The following is a 22113-nucleotide window of genomic DNA, read 5'->3' on the forward strand; positions in this document are numbered from 1 at the left end:
GATCAGATCTAAATACAGGAATGACACACCAACAAATTAAGAATGGTACATTGTTATTGTTTCAATTGTGATACAACTTTGAATAAAATTGGGAAAAGTTACAGTATAACATGTTATATAAACAAAGTTACAAATAGCCAATGAATATTGACCAGTTCACAACATACAGAGATATATTTCTAACTGTGAATATTGGAATGTTCATCAACATAACACTTAATGAAATATCAGGATCATTAATGTATCATCATGGACATACAAAGGTAGGAGACAGGATCATTAATGTATCATCAGGGACATACAAAGGTAGGAGACAGGATCATTACTGTATCATCAGGGACATACAAAGGTAGGAGACAGGGTCATTAATGTATCATCAGGGACACACATACATGTACATAGGATACAGGATCATTGATGTAACATTGTGGACATACGTAAGGAAAGAAACAGTATCACTTATACAGAGACAGGTGACAGGATCATTAATGCTCCAAAGCTTGGTACATGCTCTTGACAAACTTTGGTTTCCATTAAACAAGACACCCAATAGCCCAGCATTGTTCACCTGATATTTAATGCTTTTTAATAGATATGTGTAGATGTCACATTATTATACACCCCAAAATATCATTTTAAATCTTAATCAAATTTGACAAGTGTGACCTGCAATATGGATCAAGGTCATATCTTTTGACAAACATTGTCAGGCTTCATCCAAATAGCCTTGCAGTCAAACATCCCGATTCTAAACATGTTTCTTCTGAAGACGTTGTTTTAAAGGAAAACTTGACATCAGTATACAACATTGTTGCATTTCTACATGACCACGTTTAGCAAGTTTGTAAAAGAAGTTTTCTTTGTTATTTTCAAAGTTTCAATAACTCAATATATATCATACTTTTGATTTCAGTAATCGTTCATACATTTATAGTTAACTCTCTTCATACCACATTATCCTACTTAAAAGTTTGAAATGAAGTAAGAAATACAAAGAAATGCATAAATGTTTGTGAAAATTAGCAATGCATGCCAACTGTAACTTACTTCCAGTGACGGTTAGAGAAGTTGTGGTACTGGTTCCTGTACCAACAGCATTGGTAGCAGTACATGAATAAACAGCCTGGTCTGATGCAGCAGCATTTGTGATGGTCAGCGATGGTGTGGTTGGGTTAGCTCCCTGATATTTACTTCCATCAATAGCAACATTATTGGTTGTGGTACCTATTGTACGCCGCCAGATAACCTGTGTGTGAGCCGGATCAGCATTCACAGTACATTCCAGTACCACTGTCTGTCCTGTAATGACTGTATAAGTGGGCTGGGCAACAGTTACCACTGGGAGGCCTGAAATAGATAAAACACAATATCAGTCTGCTCAAGTCACATAGTCAATTTTCAAGTATCAACTGGAATGACTTCTATATGGGCCTTACTTCCTGTCACTGTCAGTGTGGTTTGACCACTGGTTCCAGTTCCTACAGCATTTGTTGCTGAACAGGTGTATATGGCGTTGTCACTGGCCGCAGCATTGAAGATGGTCAAGGATGGAGTATTGACCGTGGATCCAGAGTATTTGCCGGTGCCAGTGGTTAAGGTGGAAGGCACACCATTGACTATACGCTGCCAGAAAACATTGTTATGTGAAGGTGTGGCGGTCACTGTACATCCTAGTGTGACCGTTTGTCCTGTCACAACGGAGTAGCTGGTCTGGGCTATAGTGGCGATTGGCAAACCTGACAACACAACAAAAGTGATCGGTTGGTGATAATCCCTGATACTTTCAGAACCATTCTATTGAAGATATATTAGATGAAAAGTAGAATCTGAAAATGTGTACCTTCATGATGGATTTCTGAAAAAAAATCTTTATAGGTGTATGGTATTAAGCATTGGCTTAATTACAGGTTCACTTGTCTATGTAGTAATTGTGATAACTTTCCTCTCAATACAAGTAAGTCAATAGCCTAAGTCGATAACTGACACGAAAGTGTGTTCAACTACTGCTCATTAACAATAGTTTTTTCCCCTTAACAAAAAAAAAAAAAAAAAAACGATTGAAAGCAAGATTTTTTACCAAGTTATTACCAAAAACATGTGCATTTCTTTTGTTTGTGAAAGTGTCTTTGAGATCAGATCTAAATACAGGAATGACACACCAACAAATTAAGAATGGTACATTGTTATTGTTTCAATTGTGATACAACTTTGAATAAAATTGGGAAAAGTTACATGTTATATAAACAAAGTTACAAATAGCCAATGAATATTGACCAGTTCACAACATACAGAGATATATTTCTAACTGTGAATATTGGAATGTTCATCAACATAACACTTAATGAAATATCAGGATCATTAATGTATCATCATGGACATACAAAGGTAGGAGACAGGACCATTAAAGTATCATCAGGGGCATACAAAGGTAGGAGACAGGATCATTACTGTATCATCAGGGACATACAAAGGTGGGATACAGGATCATGAATGTATCATTTGGGACACACATACATGTACATAGGATACAGGATCATTGATGTAACATTGTGGACATACGTAAGGAAAGAAACAGTATCACTTATACAGAGACAGGTGACAGGATCATTGATGCTCCAAAGCTTGGTACATGCTCTTGACAAACTTTGGTTTCCATTAAACAAGTCACCCAATAGCCCCGCATTGTTCACCTGATATTTAATGCTTTTCAATAGATGTATGTAGATGTCACATTATTATACATCCCAAAATGTCATTTTAAATCTTAATCAAATTTGACAAGTGTGACCTGCAATATAGATCAAGGTCATATCTTTTGACAAACTTAGTCAGGCTTCATCCAAATAGCCTTGCAGTCAAACATCCTGATTCTAAACATGTTTCTTCTGAAGACGTTGTTGTAAAGGAAAACTTGACATCAGTATACAACATTGTGGCATTTCTACATGACCACGTTTAGCAAGTTTGTAAAAGAAGTTTTCTTCGTTATTTTCAAAGTTTCAATAACTCAATATATATCACACTTTTGATTTCAGTAATCGTTCATACATTTATAGTTAACTCTCTTCATACCACATTATCCTACTTAAAAGTTTGAAATGAAGTAAGAAATACAAAGAAATGCATAAATGTTTGTGAAAATTAGCAATGCATGCCAACTGTAACTTACTTCCAGTGACGGTTAGAGAAGTTGTGGTACTGGTTCCTGTACCAACAGCATTGGTAGCAGTACATGAATAAACAGCCTGGTCTGATGCAGCAGCATTTGTGATGGTCAGCGATGGTGTGGTTGGGTTAGCTCCCTGATATTTACTTCCATCAATAGCAACATTATTGGTTGTGGTACCTATTGTACGCCGCCAGATAACCTGTGTGTGGGCCGGATCAGCATTCACAGTACATTCCAGTACCACTGTCTGTCCTGTAATGACTGTATACGTGGGCTGGGCAACAGTTACCACTGGGAGGCCTGAAATAGATAAAACACAATATCAGTCTGCTCAAGTCACATAGTCAATTTTCAAGTATCAACTGGAATGACTTCTATATGGGCCTTACTTCCTGTCACTGTCAGTGTGGTTTGACCACTGGTTCCAGTTCCTACAGCATTTGTTGCTGAACAGGTGTATATGGCGTTGTCACTGGCCGCAGCATTGAAGATAGTCAAGGATGGAGTATTGACCGTGGATCCAGAGTATTTGCCGGTGCCAGTGGTCAATGTGGAAGGCACACCATTGACTATACGCTGCCAGAAAACATTGTTATGTGAAGGTGTGGCGGTCACTGTACATCCCAGTGTGACCGTTTGTCCTGTCACAACGGAGTAGCTGGTCTGGGCTATTGAGACGACTGGCAAACCTAAAAGATCCAATTGAAATCAAGTATCACCAGTCGCTCAAAAGCTACAACCTTATAATAGCATATTAAATCATTTCTTTTGAACTGTAAAAATTAATTCAGATATGACTACCAGGTGTTTTATGGATTTTCCTTTCATTATATCAATATACATGTTTACCAAAAAAATAGGTCTTTCACAGTCCAGCCACTTACAGCAAACTAAAGGAAATCAAACTATTTAAGTTCTTTTCAGTTCAATATATTGAACTAGTACAGTCAAATATGTTAAATTGAATAGATAGTTCTGTAAGTTAAAAATGTCTTATTAGTTCTGTAAATTAAGGCATGTTTGATTATTTCTAGACAGTGAAACGTGCTTCATTAGTTCTGTATAGTAAAACATGCTTAATTAGCTCTGTACATTTGTTAAAACAAAGTAAAGAAGGTCATTGAATAATTCTTTATTGTATTCATTTATAATCAACCCTAACATAATAGGAAATCTCATTCTTCATATTTTAACATATCTACAGCAAATCAAATAGAGAAAAATTAGAGGACTTTAAAAGATGGTCGCAGCAACCAAATTATTATCTCAATTCATCTGACACAAATGATCAGAGTAACAAATAATATACATTTAGTTCGAATTCTAAACTTTAAAACCAAAACATAGGAACCAACTGACAATATGTATTACTGACATGGGAACCAACTGACAGTATGTATTACTAATGAGAGAAGCAACTGACAATATGTATAACTAATGAGAGAAGCAACTGACAGTATGTATTACTAATGAGGGAACCAACTGACAATATGTATAACTGATGAGGGAACCAACTGACAATATGTATTACTAATGAGAGAAGCAACTGACAATATGTATAACTAATGAGAAAAGCAACTGACAATATGTATAACTAATGAGAGAAGCAACTGACGATATGTATAACTAATGAGAGAAGCAACTGACAATATGTATAACTAATGAGAGAAGCAACTGACGATATGTATAACTAATGAGAGAACCAACTGACAATATGTATAACTGACATGGGAACCAACTGACAATATGTATTACTAATGAGAGAAGCAACTGACAATATGTATAACTAATGAGAGAACCAACTGACAATATGTATAACTGATGAGAGAAGCAACTGACAATATGTATAACTGACATGGGAACCAACTGACAATATGTATTACTAATGAGAGAAGCAACTGACAATATGTATAACTGACATGGGAACCAACTGAGAGTATGTATTACTAATGAGGGAACCAACTGGCAATATGTATTACTAATGAGAGAACCAACTGACAATATGTATAACTGACATGGGAACCAACTGACAATATGTATTACTAATGAGTGAACCAACTGGCAATATGTATTACTAATGAGAGAAGCAACTGACAATATGTATTACTAATGAGAGAACCAACTAACAATATGTATAACTAATGAGAGAACCAACTGACGATATGTATAACTAATGAGGGAACCAACTGACAATATGTATTACTAATGAGTTAACCAACTGGCAATATGTATTACTAATGAGTGAACCAACTGGCAATATGTATTACTAATGAGGGAACCAACTGACAATATGTATAACTGACATGGGAACCAACTGACAATATGTATTACTAATGAGAGAAGCAACTGACGAAATGTATTACTGACATGGGAATCAACTGACAATATGTATTACTAATGAGAGAAGCAACTGACGATATGTATTACTAATGAGGGAACCAACTGACAATATGTATCACTAATGAGTGAACCAACTGGCAATATGTATTACTAATGAGGGAACCAACTGACAATATGTATTACTAATGAGTGAACCAACTGGCAATATGTATAACTAATGAGAGAAGCAACTGACGATATGTATTACTGACGTGGGAACCAACTGAGAGTATGTATTACTAATGAGGGAACCAACTGACGATATGTATTACTAATGAGGGAACCAACTGACAATATGTATTACTAATGAGAGAAGCAACTGACGATATGTATTACTAATGAGGGAACCAACTGACAATATGTATTACTAATGAGAGAAGCAACTGACAATATGTAACGCTGATGTGGGAACTAATTGACAATATGTATCGCTAATGAGGGAACCAACTGACAATATGTATTACTGCTGTGGGAACCAACTGACAATATGTATCACTGATGTGGGAACCAACTGACAATATGTATCAAACATGTGAACCAACTGACAATATGTATTACTTATGTGGGAATCAACTGACTATGTATCGCTGATGTGGGAACCAAATGACAATATTTATCACTGATGTGGGAACCAACTGACAATATGTATCAATGATGTGGGAACCAAACGACAATATGTATCGCTGATGTGGGAACCAACTGACAATATGTATCAATGATGTGGGAACCAACTGACAATATGTATCACAGACGTGGGAACCAACTGACAATATGTAACGCTGATGTGGGAACTAATTGACAATATGTGTCGCTAATGATGGAACCAACTGACAATATGTATTACTGATGTGGGAACCAACTGACAATATGTATCACTGATGTGGGAACCAACTGACAATATGTATCAAACATGTGAACCAACTGACAATATGTATTACTTATGTGGGAATCAACTGACTATGTATCGCTGATGTGGGCACCAAATGACAATATTTATCACTGATGTGGGAACCAACTGACAATATGTATCAATGATGTGGGAACCAAACGACAATATGTATCGCTGACGTGGGAACCAACTGACAATATGTATCGCTGATGTGGGAACCAACTGACAATATGTATCGCTGATGTGGGAACCAATTGACAATATGTATCGCTGACGTGGGAACCAACTGACAATATGTATCACTGACGTGGGAAAGAACTGACAATATGTATTACTGATGTGGGAACCAATTGACAATATGTTTCACTCAGAATCCTGAGACAAAAATATAAAATGGCTGCCACCATGAATATCTGCTCAAGTTAAAATTGTTATCATGATAAAAAGACAAAAGAAGAAATTTTCTAGTGAAGTTAGATCAAAAGTTTAGTGTAAAGTTTTGCAAGGACCGAAGAAAGTATCTCTGATCTTGAAAAACAGCAGTAATTGTTTTGACCACATATCCACATCTAGCCCTGATTGTTCAAAGGTTAACCAGTGGTTAATGGAAAATTCAAATGTTGCCACTGAACAAACAAGAGTGTTATATCCAAAATTAACACTCAAATTATGTAAATCTGACTTGTCTCAACAAATCTAAGACTGCAAAATGAGAAATTATTTTCAATTTTGTTTAATTCATTTTTGAAAATGTTCACTAGTCACAGGTTATCTCTAACTAGCCTTTGAACAACAGGGGCCTGATGGTAGTATAACTAAGATGTTAGTACAGATATACATATTAGAAATACACTGCAATGTTCCATTCAGTCCTGCCTCATAGTTGTAAGACCAGACTACTATCAGTCAATATAATCTTTAAGTGATTGATTGTACAGCATGTTCTATCAGAGACCTTTTATCAACAAGGAACTTTACTGCAATTATCAACCATAAACTACAGGAAAATTACAGCTCTCAAGTTACAGAAGCTGTTTTTTGACAACTATATTCAATTTTTTCATATGATTGGGAACATCCCTCCTATGATTAGCACTGAAGTCTCCCAGTTTTTAACAAAAGCAATGGTAACCAGAACCAGCAAATTGACAATCTAGTGTAATTTAGTAAATTTCATGACACTTTTGACCAATGAGAACACAGCATTATCGGTTTACAAACATGGCAGATGACAAGAGCTGGAGTCATCAAGAATACTTGTATCTTAAATGCTGTGTCAAATAAATAAAAAGCAGGTATTAACCATTTTTTTCGGTTGATATGAGGATTTGTTAACCTTCGAAAGGTGATATTCTCCTCGGCATGCAGAGAATATAACCTTCCCAGGTTGACAAATTTCATATTAACCTACAAAAAGTCAATAGTTGTATATTGTCATCAGTAGTCTAAACAACATAATGAACAGCATTGGAATGACATTATCAGTGGTTTGGTGCTTCTTACTTCCTGTAACTGTCAGTGAGACCTGGAGACTTTGTCCTGTTCCAACTTGATTGCTGGCAAAACAGACATATGTGCCTTGGTCTCCACTGTTGGCATTGTACACAATTAATGATGGACTGTTGACAGACGATCCACCATAATTTACATTGTCTATTGGCAGTGCAGAAGTCACTCCATTGCTAGGAGTGAACTGCCAGAATACACTTGTGTGTGTTGGATTAGCAGAGACTGAACACTGTAAGGTCACTGTTGTTCCCGTGATTACAGACCTTGTGGTCTGAGCAACAGTGACAGTTGGAATACCTGTAACAAAATTATGATATACCCACTGCACTGTACAACCATTTTTAGCAGATTAAGAACATAAAATCAATGAAAATAAATCCCCCATGAATGATTTCACAGTAAGTGGAACTGATGAATGCTCCCTGAAAACGTCTTTCTTTGTCTGTTCTACTTTACTTACTTCCAGCCAAAGTCAAGATAATGACAGCACCATTGTCTGTTATACTTTACTATATCCAGCCAAAGTCAAGATAATGACAGCACCATTGTCTGTTCTACATTACTTACTTCCAGCCAAAGTCAAGATAATGACAGCACCATTGTCTGTTCTACTTTACTTACTTCCAGTCAAAGTCAAGATAATGACAGCACCATTGTCTGTTCTACATTACTTACTTCCAGTCAAAGTCAAGATAATGACAGCACCGTTGTCTGTTCTACTTTACTATATCCAGCCAAAGTCAAGATAATGACAGCACCATTGTCTGTTCTATTTTACTTACTTCCAGTCAAAGTCAAGATAATGACAGCACCATTGTCTGTTCTACTTTACTTACTTCCAGTCAAAGTCAAGATAATGACAGCACCATTGTCTGTTCTACATTACTTACTTCCAGTCAAAGTCAAGATAATGACAGCACCATTGTCTGTTCTACTTTACTTACTTCCAGTCAAAGTCAAGATAATGACAGCACCATTGTCTGTTCTACTTTACTTACTTCCAGTCAAAGTCAAGATAATGACAGCACCATTGTCTGTTCTACTTTACTATATCCAGTCAAAGTCAAGATAATGACAGCACCATTGTCTGTTCTACTTTACTTACTTCCAGTCAAAGTCAAGATAATGACAGCACCATTGTCTGTTCTACTTTACTTACTTCCAGTCAAAGTCAAGATAATGACAGCACCATTGTCTGTTCTACTTTACTATATCCAGCCAAAGTCAAGATAATGACAGCACCATTGTCTGTTCTACATTACTTACTTCCAGTCAAAGTCAAGATAATGACAGCACCATTGTCTGTTCTACTTTACTTACTTCCAGATACAGTCAAAGTAGTGGGGTTACTACTGCCTATTCCAAAAGTACTGGTTGCGAAGCAAGTGTAGGACCCACTGTCTCCTGTGTCTGCATTGTTGATAGTCAATGATGGAGTACCAGTTGAGGATCCAGAATACTTGACATTGTCTATTGTCAAGGTGACAGTTGAGCTTTGGATGGTTCGTTGCCAGTACACAGTGTTAACTGTGGCGGCTGATGATACTACACAAGTGAGCGTGACTGAGCTTCCTGTGGTTGCACTGTACGTCGACTGTGCAACTGTTACTGTTGGTGCAGCTGAAATCAAAGCAAAAGTATTGCTTTTAAATTGTATATACATTTATATTTAGTAAATAGATTTCTACCACCTGTTTCAATATCTATCATGATGCTATTTTAAGTGTTTATGGTTGTCGTAATAGGAAGGAATAATGAAAAGCACCATGCCATGGCTGGTATACAAATTAGAAAACCTCCAGCTTGACCACTATCACTCAACTGAAGGGAAATTCCCACTAGCTGAGGCTATAGTAAGAAAAACTCTTCTACAATCTCATATCAACTGCTATCATTTTCTTTAAAACCCATGACAAACAATGGAAACCATATTAGCAGGAAAATGCCACCTAAATTAAAACCTCCTACAAGCATTATAATTTCATTACAAGAACCGTTTCAGTTTTGGGTCAGCTGGGAAAAAACAAAGGGAAGTAACTATGAGGGGCATTAGGAGCAGAAATTCAACCAAGATGATGCCTTAGTATTCGTAACTATGGTAACTAAAATCATGCAGCTCTTTGCAGTCCTTAACATTGATATCAGCTTAATGCACTTTCATAAAAATTGGATATTGTTTAAAATTCAAACAATCAGAAGACAGATTTTTAATGATGGTGTGTTTGATGATGATATCACCTACAATGGTAATTAAATAATGAAGTTTCATTAGAAACATATGAGTTATCTCCAAGAAGAAATACCAGAAACTTGAATTCTTTCTTCAGCAACAGATCCATCCCCTACACATAATCAAGATGCTTATCAAATGCAGATATAATTGGCCTAACAGTGCTGATAAACAAAAGTTGACAGACAGGGGAAAGAACAGACAGACAAACAGCACACCGGGAAATGCAAATCCATTTCATAAATAAAGTTGATACCATTGTATAACTCGTAAGAATTAGATTTGTGGTATATTAAAATAAAGTAGTTGACCAGCATTAACAGGGACTTGAAGAGAATGTAGTAACATAATTAACATCTACATCAAAGACATTATATATCATCTCAGTGGCCGATTCTCAATACTTTATGATGGTATAGTAACTTCTTCCTAGAATAAAACTCAGTAAGTTTCACGTCAAGCATGGAAAAAAGGGTTAATAGTTTTTAAATATAATCCACTAGCAATAATACCTGTGGTCATTGTAGCTGTGATATCACTGTCAGTTCTATATACCTGATATAATGGTCGGTGTAGCCGTGACATCACTGTCAGTTCTATATACCTGATATAATGGTCAATGTAGCTGTGATATCACTGACAGTTCTATATACCTGATATAATGGTCGGTGTAGCCGTGACATCACTGTCAGTTCTATATACCTGATATAATGGTCAATGTAGCTGTGATATCACTGACAGTTCTATATACCTGATGTAATGGTCAGTGTAGCTGTGACATCGCTGTCAGTTCTATATACCTGATATAATGGTCAGTGTAGCTGTGACATCGCTGTCAGTTCTATATACCTGATATAATGGTCAGTGTAGCTGTGACATCACTGTCAGTTCTATATACCTGATATAATGGTCAGTGTAGCTGTGACATCACTGTCAGTTCTATATACCTGATGTTATGGTCAGTGTAGCTGTGACATCACTGTCAGTTCTATATACCTGATATAATGGTCACGGTTGCTGTAACATCACTGTCAGTTCTATATACCTGATATAATGGTCAGTGTAGCTGTGACATCACTGTCAGTTCTTTATACCTGATGTAATGGTCAGTGTAGCTGTGACATCACTGTCAGTTCTATATACCTGATATAATGGTCAGTGTAGCTGTGACATCGCTGTCAGTTCTATATACCTGATATAATGGTCAGTGTAGCTGTGACATCACTGTCAGTTCTATATACCTGATATAATGGTCAGTGTAGCTGTGACATCACTGTCAGTTCTATATACCTGATGTTATGGTCAGTGTAGCTGTGACATCACTGTCAGTTCTATATACCTGATATAATGGTCACGGTTGCTGTGACATCACTGTCAGTTCTATATACCTGATATAATGGTCAGTGTAGCTGTGACATCACTGTCAGTTCTTTATACCTGATATAATGGTCACGGTTGCTGTGACATCACTGTCAGTTCTATATACCTGATATAATGGTCAGTGTAGCTGTGACATCACTGTCAGTTCTATATACCTGATGTTATGGTCACGGTTGCTGTGATATCACTGTCAGTTCTATATACCTGATGTAATGGTCAGTGTAGCTGTGACATCACTGCCACTATGAATATCTGCTCAAGTTAAAATTGTTATCATGATAAAAAGACAAAAGAAGAAATTTTCTAGTGAAGTTCGATCAAAAGTTTAGTGTAAAGTTTCGCAAGGACCGAAGAAAGTATCTCTGATCTTGAAAAACAGCAGTAATTGTTTTGACCACATATCCACATCTAGCCCTGATTGTTCAAAGGTTAACCAGTGGTTAATGGAAAATTCAAATTGTTGCCACTGAACAAACAAGAGTGTTATATCCAAAATTAACACTCAAATTATGTAAATCTGACTTGTCTCAACAAATCTAAGACTGCAAAATGAGAAATTATTTTCAATTTTGTTTAATTCATTTTTGAAAATGTTCACTAGTCACAGGTTATCTCTAACTAGCCTTTGAACAACAGGGGCCTGATGGTAGTATAACTAAGATGTTAGTACAGATATACATATTAGAAATACACTGCAATGTTCCATTCAGTCCTGCCTCATAGTTGTAAGACCAGACTACTATCAGTCAATATAATCTTTAAGTGATTGATTGTACAGCATGTTCTATCAGAGACCTTTTATCAACAAGGAACTTTACTGCAATTATCAACCATAAACTACAGGAAAATTACAGCTCTCAAGTTACAGAAGCTGTTTTTTGACAACTATATTCAATTTTTTCATATGATTGAGAACATCCCTCCTATGATTAGCACTGAAGTCTCCCAGTTTTTAACAAAAGCAATGGTAACCAGAACCAGCAAATTGACAATCTAGTGTAATTTAGTAAATTTCATGACACTTTTGACCAATGAGAACACAGCATTATCGGTTTACAAACATGGCAGATGACAAGAGCTGGAGTCATCAAGAATACTTGTATCTTAAATGCTGTGTCAAATAAATAAAAAGCAGGTATTAACCATTTTTTTCGGTTGATATGAGGATTTGTTAACCTTCGAAAGGTGATATTCTCCTCGGCATGCAGAGAATATAACCTTCCCAGGTTGACAAATTTCATATTAACCTACAAAAAGTCAATAGTTGTATATTGTCATCAGTAGTCTAAACAACATAATGAACAGCATTGGAATGACATTATCAGTGGTTTGGTGCTTCTTACTTCCTGTAACTGTCAGTGAGACCTGGAGACTTTGTCCTGTTCCAACTTGATTGCTGGCAAAACAGACATATGTGCCTTGGTCTCCACTGTTGGCATTGTACACAATTAATGATGGACTGTTGACAGACGATCCACCATAATTTACATTGTCTATTGGCAGTGCAGAAGTCACTCCATTGCTAGGAGTGAACTGCCAGAATACACTTGTGTGTGTTGGATTAGCAGAGACTGAACACTGTAAGGTCACTGTTGTTCCCGTGATTACAGACCTTGTGGTCTGAGCAACAGTGACAGTTGGAATACCTGTAACAAAATTATGATATACCCACTGCACTGTACAACCATTTTTAGCAGATTAAGAACATAAAATCAATGAAAATAAATCCCCCATGAATGATTTCACAGTAAGTGGAACTGATGAATGCTCCCTGAAAACGTCTTTCTTTGTCTGTTCTACTTTACTTACTTCCAGCCAAAGTCAAGATAATGACAGCACCATTGTCTGTTATACTTTACTATATCCAGCCAAAGTCAAGATAATGACAGCACCATTGTCTGTTCTACATTACTTACTTCCAGCCAAAGTCAAGATAATGACAGCACCATTGTCTGTTCTACTTTACTTACTTCCAGTCAAAGTCAAGATAATGACAGCACCATTGTCTGTTCTACATTACTTACTTCCAGTCAAAGTCAAGATAATGACAGCACCGTTGTCTGTTCTACTTTACTATATCCAGCCAAAGTCAAGATAATGACAGCACCATTGTCTGTTCTACTTTACTTACTTCCAGTCAAAGTCAAGATAATGACAGCACCATTGTCTGTTCTACTTTACTTACTTCCAGTCAAAGTCAAGATAATGACAGCACCATTGTCTGTTCTATTTTACTTACTTCCAGTCAAAGTCAAGATAATGACAGCACCATTGTCTGTTCTACATTACTTACTTCCAGTCAAAGTCAAGATAATGACAGCACCATTGTCTATTCTACTTTACTTACTTCCAGTCAAAGTCAAGATAATGACAGCACCATTGTCTGTTCTACATTACTTACTTCCAGTCAAAGTCAAGATAATGACAGCACCATTGTCTGTTCTACTTTACTTACTTCCAGTCAAAGTCAAGATAATGACAGCACCATTGTCTGTTCTACTTTACTATATCCAGTCAAAGTCAAGATAATGACAGCACCATTGTCTGTTCTACTTTACTTACTTCCAGTCAAAGTCAAGATAATGACAGCACCATTGTCTGTTCTACTTTACTTACTTCCAGTCAAAGTCAAGATAATGACAGCACCATTGTCTGTTCTACTTTACTTACTTCCAGTCAAAGTCAAGATAATGACAGCACCGTTGTCTGTTCTACTTTACTTACTTCCAGTCAAAGTCAAGATAATGACAGCACCATTGTCTGTTCTACTTTACTTACTTCCAGCCAAAGTCAAGATAATGACAGCACCATTGTCTGTTCTACTTTACTTACTTCCAGTCAAAGTCAAGATAATGACAGCACCATTGTCTGTTCTATTTTACTTACTTCCAGTCAAAGTCAAGATAATGACAGCACCATTGTCTGTTCTACATTACTTACTTCCAGTCAAAGTCAAAATAATGACAGCACCGTTGTCTGTTCTACATTACTTACTTCCAGTCAAAGTCAAGATAATGACAGCACCATTGTCTGTTCTACTTTACTTACTTCCAGTCAAAGTCAAGATAATGACAGCACCATTGTCTGTTATACTTTACTATATCCAGCCAAAGTCAAGATAATGACAGCACCATTGTCTGTTCTACTTTACTTACTTCCAGTCAAAGTCAAGATAATGACAGCAACATTGTCTGTTCTACTTTACTTACTTCCAGTCAAAGTCAAGATAATGACAGCACCATTGTCTATTCTACTTTACTTACTTCCAGTCAAAGTCAAGATAATGACAGCACCATTGTCTGTTCTACATTACTTACTTCCAGTCAAAGTCAAGATAATGACAGCACCATTGTCTGTTCTACTTTACTTACTTCCAGATACAGTCAAAGTAGTGGGGTTACTACTGCCTATTCCAAAAGTACTGGTTGCGAAGCAAGTGTAGGACCCACTGTCTCCTGTGTCTGCATTGTTGATAGTCAATGATGGAGTACCAGTTGAGGATCCAGAATACTTGACATTGTCTATTGTCAAGGTGACAGTTGAGCTTTGGATGGTTCGTTGCCAGTACACAGTGTTAACTGTGGCGGCTGATGATACTACACAAGTGAGCGTGACTGAGCTTCCTGTGGTTGCACTGTACGTCGACTGTGCAACTGTTACTGTTGGTGCAGCTGAAATCAAAGCAAAAGTATTGCTTTTAAATTGTATATACATTTATATTTAGTAAATAGATTTCTACCACCTGTTTCAATATCTATCATGATGCTATTTTAAGTGTTTATGGTTGTCGTAATAGGAAGGAATAATGAAAAGCACCATGCCATGGCTGGTATACAAATTAGAAAACCTCCAGCTTGACCACTATCACTCAACTGAAGGGAAATTCCCACTAGCTGAGGCTATAGTAAGAAAAACTCTTCTACAATCTCATATCAACTGCTATCATTTTCTTTAAAACCCATGACAAACAATGGAAACCATATTAGCAGGAAAATGCCACCTAAATTAAAACCTCCTACAAGCATTATAATTTCATTACAAGAACCGTTTCAGTTTTGGGTCAGCTGGGAAAAAACAAAGGGAAGTAACTATGAGGGGCATTAGGAGCAGAAATTCAACCAAGATGATGCCTTAGTATTCGTAACTATGGTAACTAAAATCATGCAGCTCTTTGCAGTCCTTAACATTGATATCAGCTTAATGCACTTTCATAAAAATTGGATATTGTTTAAAATTCAAACAATCAGAAGACAGATTTTTAATGATGGTGTGTTTGATGATGATATCACCTACAATGGTAATTAAATAATGAAGTTTCATTAGAAACATATGAGTTATCTCCAAGAAGAAATACCAGAAACTTGAATTCTTTCTTCAGCAACAGATCCATCCCCTACACATAATCAAGATGCTTATCAAATGCAGATATAATTGGCCTAACAGTGCTGATAAACAAAAGTTGACAGACAGGGGAAAGAACAGACAGACAAACAGCACACCGGGAAATGCAAATCCATTTCATAAATAAAGTTGATACCATTGTATAACTCGTAAGAATTAGATTTGTGGTATATTAAAATAAAGTAGTTGACCAGCATTAACAGGGACTTGAAGAGAATGTAGTAACATAATTAACATCTACATCAAAGATATTATATATCATCTCAGTGGCCGATTCTCAATACTTTATGATGGTATAGTAACTTCTTCCTAGAATAAAACTCAGTAAGTTTCACGTCAAGCATGGAAAAAAGGGTTAATAGTTTTTAAATATAATCCACTAGCAATAATACCTGTGGTCATTGTAGCTGTGATATCACTGTCAGTTCTATATACCTGATATAATGGTCGGTGTAGCCGTGACATCACTGTCAGTTCTATATACCTGATATAATGGTCAATGTAGCTGTGATATCACTGACAGTTCTATATACCTGATATAATGGTCGGTGTAGCCGTGACATCACTGTCAGTTCTATATACCTGATATAATGGTCAATGTAGCTGTGATATCACTGACAGTTCTATATACCTGATGTAATGGTCAGTGTAGCTGTGACATCGCTGTCAGTTCTATATACCTGATATAATGGTCAGTGTAGCTGTGACATCGCTGTCAGTTCTATATACCTGATATAATGGTCAGTGTAGCTGTGACATTACTGTCAGTTCTATATACCTGATGTTATGGTCAGTGTAGCTGTGACATCACTGTCAGTTCTATATACCTGATATAATGGTCACGGTTGCTGTGACATCACTGTCAGTTCTATATACCTGATATAATGGTCAGTGTAGCTGTGACATCACTGTCAGTTCTATATACCTGATGTTATGGTCAGTGTAGCTGTGACATCACTGTCAGTTCTATATACCTGATATAATGGTCACGGTTGCTGTGACATCACTGTCAGTTCTATATACCTGATATAATGGTCAGTGTAGCTGTGACATCACTGTCAGTTCTTTATACCTGATATAATGGTCACGGTTGCTGTGACATCACTGTCAGTTCTATATACCTGATATAATGGTCAGTGTAGCTGTGACATCACTGTCAGTTCTATATACCTGATGTTATGGTCACGGTTGCTGTGATATCACTGTCAGTTCTATATACCTGATATAATGGTCACGGTTGCTGTGACATCACTGTCAGTTCTATATACCTGATATAATGGTCAGTGTAGCTGTGACATCACTGTCAGTTCTATATACCTGATGTTATGGTCAGTGTAGCTGTGACATCACTGTCAGTTCTATATACCTGATATAATGGTCACGGTTGCTGTGACATCACTGTCAGTTCTATATACCTGATATAATGGTCAGTGTAGCTGTGACATCACTGTCAGTTCTTTATACCTGATATAATGGTCACGGTTGCTGTGACATCACTGTCAGTTCTATATACCTGATATAATGGTCAGTGTAGCTGTGACATCACTGTCAGTTCTATATACCTGATGTTATGGTCACGGTTGCTGTGATATCACTGTCAGTTCTATATACCTGATGTAATGGTCAGTGTAGCTGTGACATCACTGTCAGTTCTACATACCTGATGTAATGGTCACGGTTGCTGTGTCACTGCTGCCAATTCCAAAAGCATTGACAGCAAAGCATTGGTAGGTTCCTGAATCATTTGTATCTGCATCAATGATCGTTAAAGAAGGTGTGGCTACTGAAGCCCCAGAGTATTGTGTCCCATCACCATTTATTATCTCAGTTCCTTGTCCTACATTACGCTGCCAGTAGACAGAAGTAACTGTAGTATCAGATGTAACTGTACAGCCGAGAGTAATAGTAGTCGACACTTGTGCACCAAAGGCAGTTTGGGCGATGGTTACAGTTGGTACTGGAAAATAGGATACAATTATCTTTAAGCTGCTTGAATAGCCATTGTAGCTGAAGAAATTAAGAAATAAAAATAGTAGATTGCTACTTTAGCATCCTGTTAACCTTTGTAACACATATCAAACATTTATTGAATACTTTTTCTTTTTTATTGTTTACTTGTGTTATCTCTAATTCTAAATGACATGCACGTCACATTGAAAAATCTGTTCAAAATTACATTTTTCACACCAGAACACCAAAACAAAAAGTTTTTCTTATATTTGCATTTTGACAGGGTTTTTTTTCTTTATCTATTTATTTATACTTCTTAAAAAGAGATAACCATTCATTGGACATGACATGCACTGACACAACTGCTGACATCTTTTATTACATTTTTTATAACTTATTATTTATGTATAGATGCAAAACACAGCTTTACATACAAGCTTATATAATGTATATTATTTCATACATGTAGCAGTCTTGATTCTTCACAAATATTCTATGTAAGTTTGCAGTATCAGAAAAGTCAAGATAATGATGGCACGATGCCCTCCATGACACTCCACACTGGTCATTTGTCCGATGAATGTGATTGTGATCAAAGTGACACACTCTAATCTTCTCTTGGTTGTGTTATAAGAACTTCTATTCTATTGACATTACCATTCTACACACAATACTATCTATAGGCTATGAATATATCTAGTATTGATGTTCACTGAAGTAAATGTATATATATACAGTCGTCAGTGACGGTATAAACACTCACGACTGTATATATATATATATATAAATAAAAATGATTTTTGACAAAAGAAGAAAGACGTTACATTTTGCACTAGCGCTTTCACTGTATTAGATCTTCAGGTGCATAGTAACTGTACATAATGGTGTGGTGTCACAACATGTTATCTGTTGATGACGTCATAATATAAAAGGGGCATAATTATATTTTGCAAACTTTATAATGCGGTTAAAAATTAATATTCAAGTCTGGTTTTAAAATGTTTATAATTTCTGACTCCTTGGGTTCTCTTTGTATTCGATTGGTTTCAGATGAAAAAGTATACAGGGGGAAGATTTGGAAAAAGCCGTCGTTGCATCCTGCTATGTGTCGGCTGATTGGTAGATGTCTATATCTTTCGTGGGATATTTGTTCACGATGTAATGTTACGCGTTTGTGGAGGTTTTCTGTTTGTCCTATATAGAAACTTCCACATTTTGGACAAAGGATTAAGTAAATCACGTTTTTTGATTTACAGTTCATACTGCTTTTAACTTCCCACTTTTTTACCCTTTTCATTGTAAGGAGTTCCCTGTTATGATATGTTGACACGTTCCACATCTCTTTTCTCGACAAGTATTGACTTCTGGTAACTTTGTTTCTGATGAAAATGATGCACGTATTAGATATTTATTGGCTGACGATAGCTTGTGATAAATTTGGTATTTTTCATAATGTTTTTCATTCGCTCAGAGCCATCTAAAATGTTCATATGTTGTTTGACCGTTCCTTTGATTTGAGGGTTACTGGGGTTGTATGTCATGACAAGTGGCAGCACCTTCTATATATATATATATACTATCAGAGATCATGTTGATATTGTCACACTGTTATGGTTTGGGGTGGCATTAGCATGCAAGGCAAGACCGACCTTCATGTGTTCCTTAATGGCAGTTTGACTGCACAGAGGTACTGTGACGAAGTCCTGGACGTGTACGTCAGGCCTTATGCTGGTGCTATAGGTTCCTAATTCATTCTTATGGACGATAAGCGCGACCACACAGAGCTCGTGTGACTGAACAGTATCTGGAAAGGGAAACAATTGAGAGGATGGACTGGCAAGCCCGATCTCCAGATCTCAGTCCTATAGAACACGTGTGGGACATGCTTCAGAACGCTGTTTCGGCGAGAAACATCCAACCTAGAATGCTTCAGGAACTTCAAGCAGCTCTCGTCGCTGAATGGACAAGTATTACCCAAAACCGGATATGAGACATGATCAGAAGCATGCGCCGCAACTGTCAGAGCGTAATTGATGCTCGAGGACATTATACCCGATACTAACACTGTATTTTTCGCTGAACAACACTGTTGCTTAGGACTTAATTTTTCGCCCCTTTTGTATTAATTTGCGATTTTCGGAGTATCTGTGTACAATGAGCATTGAAGCAAATTAATACTGTTATTCTTCGCTTGGTGTTGTTTAATCTTCATCTTATAATGCCGAAATATGTATAAATTGAACTGTAGAATATATTCTTAAAATAGATACCATTACACATTAAATAAAAAAGTGATCCCTATCAAATTGTGAGTAGTATATATATTTACTATCAGAGATCATGTTTATATCGTCACTAACGACTGTATATATATATTCACTATCAGAGATCATGTTGATATCGTCACTAAAAACTGTATATATATATATATATATATTTACTATCAGATATCATGTTTATACCGTCACTGACGACTGTATATATATATACATATATATATTTATTATCAGAGATCATGTTTATACCGTCACTGACGATTGTATATATATATATATATACATATATATATTTACTATCAGAGATCATGTTTATACCGTCACTGACGACTGTATATATATATCGGTGCACAGTTGTCTACTTGGCTTCACTGTAAATTTGCAACATGCTATTTCACTTTTTGTGTGTCTTTTTGTGCAATCTTTGGCTACAAGTCCTATCTGATTATGAAACTTTAATTAGTGATACAGTATGCTTCAGTTGGCCAATAAACTATTTCATCCCGAAAACCATGTCTGATTGTCAAATGACAACCTCGCTGGCAATGTCTCATCAAAGTCTGGTATTTTTCTCTTTTTCCATTGTTTTTAATAATTAAGAATCATCATAACTATCAAGACCAGGTGATTATATAAGGGACCATAATTTCTGTTAAAATTTGAAAGTCACATCTTGCAATAAATGGGTCTATACACCTCTACCAGCACTTAAAATCAAGGGAGATAACTTAGTTTTGTAGACAAATAATCCTGATTGGCTACATGTAAGACTAGGTGACCTCATTGCATTGTTATCAATGTGTTGTGTTGAAAATTTCTTTTTGAAAATGTACTAAAAACAAACAGACAAACAAACAAAAGGACCTGAAAATTACTACGCAAATTAGATCAAGTGATTCTCAACTTGGCAGAACAATTCATAAAGCATCTGATACTGTCGTTGCATCAGCCATCTACCTGAAGTTTTCTAGAGAAGTCAGTATCTGGTTGCTATAACTAATTCAGGGCTAATTGTTCTGTAATAAACAAACCCTGTGACTTCTGGATCAGAGGCATTGTTGATTTTACAGGTAACCAGTATGTACTTACATGTAGAACTAGTGACTGTCAACACAGTGGAAGCACTAAGTGTACCAATGCTGTTAGTTGCTATACAAGTGTAAGTGCCATCGTCCGCACTGCTAGTACTTGTAATGGTAAGAGAAGGATTTCCTGTGTTCCCATTTTGATACTTGGAGCCATCTATTGTCAAAGCAGTTGTTGCACCATTACTGTTACGTGTCCAGCTTAGGGCCGTGAGAGAGGGGTTTGCAACCACATTACAAACAAGAGTGATATCTGTTCCAGCGGCAATATTGTAATTATTTGCACCCATAGTTACCGTAGGAGCAGCTGCAAAAAACAGATCAAAGTGCCGAGGGCGCTTAAAGATGCATTGAAATAAAGGAATAAAGCAAGCAACAATATAACTTAATGAAGTATGAAAATAATCTTTCAACCGGAAATTACCAGGAAAATGATTTTCTATATATGACAAGCATCATCTGACTGATGACACTCTAAACTTGCATTTTTGGCAATGATTTAAATTTCAAAAAGAGACCTTGAACTTTAACCTATGATGCATTTGCTTGTTTAATGTAGGTAGGTCTTAATGAACATACATATGGAATTAAAATGTTGAAACATTGGTTGATTAAAGATGTAACAAACATGAACAGGGACTAGAGTATGTTCAAGAGAGAGATGATGTGTAATGCCAATACCAGGTGGGTGAATCAATACATCCTAAAGAGATATTTACCCCATAATTTTAAGATTGGGTCCAAAGTCAAATACACACATCTCAGGGTCAATGTGTGCACATATAGGGACAAAGGAAAACACACATATCACAGAAACTTAAGAATTGTATATCTAGTAATTCTCA

At 36.4% G+C, this 22113-nt stretch overlaps 1 protein-coding gene across 1 annotated transcript in view; it reads right to left on the bottom strand.

Moving 5' to 3' along the window:
- Positions 1–21558, bottom strand: part of LOC132558575 (hemicentin-1-like) — a 143629-nt gene extending 122071 nt beyond the window's left edge. The window contains exons 1-7 of the mRNA XM_060223160.1: positions 21273–21558; positions 17618–17914; positions 14928–15227; positions 12900–13202; positions 7941–8243; positions 3559–3858; positions 1437–1736 (exon numbers count right to left, since the gene is read on the bottom strand). Coding sequence (XP_060079143.1) covers positions 1437–1736; positions 3559–3858; positions 7941–8243; positions 12900–13202; positions 14928–15227; positions 17618–17914; positions 21273–21558 — 2089 coding nt within the window. The remainder of the gene's footprint in view (positions 1–1436; positions 1737–3558; positions 3859–7940; positions 8244–12899; positions 13203–14927; positions 15228–17617; positions 17915–21272) is intronic.
- Positions 21559–22113: the final 555 nt, after the last annotated feature.

The sequence above is a fragment of the Ylistrum balloti genome, unplaced genomic scaffold (assembly GCF_031769215.1).
Source record: "Ylistrum balloti isolate Yb309-2 unplaced genomic scaffold, AGI_CSIRO_Ybal_v1 Utg370798, whole genome shotgun sequence".
Classification (NCBI taxonomy): domain Eukaryota; kingdom Metazoa; phylum Mollusca; class Bivalvia; order Pectinida; family Pectinidae; genus Ylistrum; species Ylistrum balloti.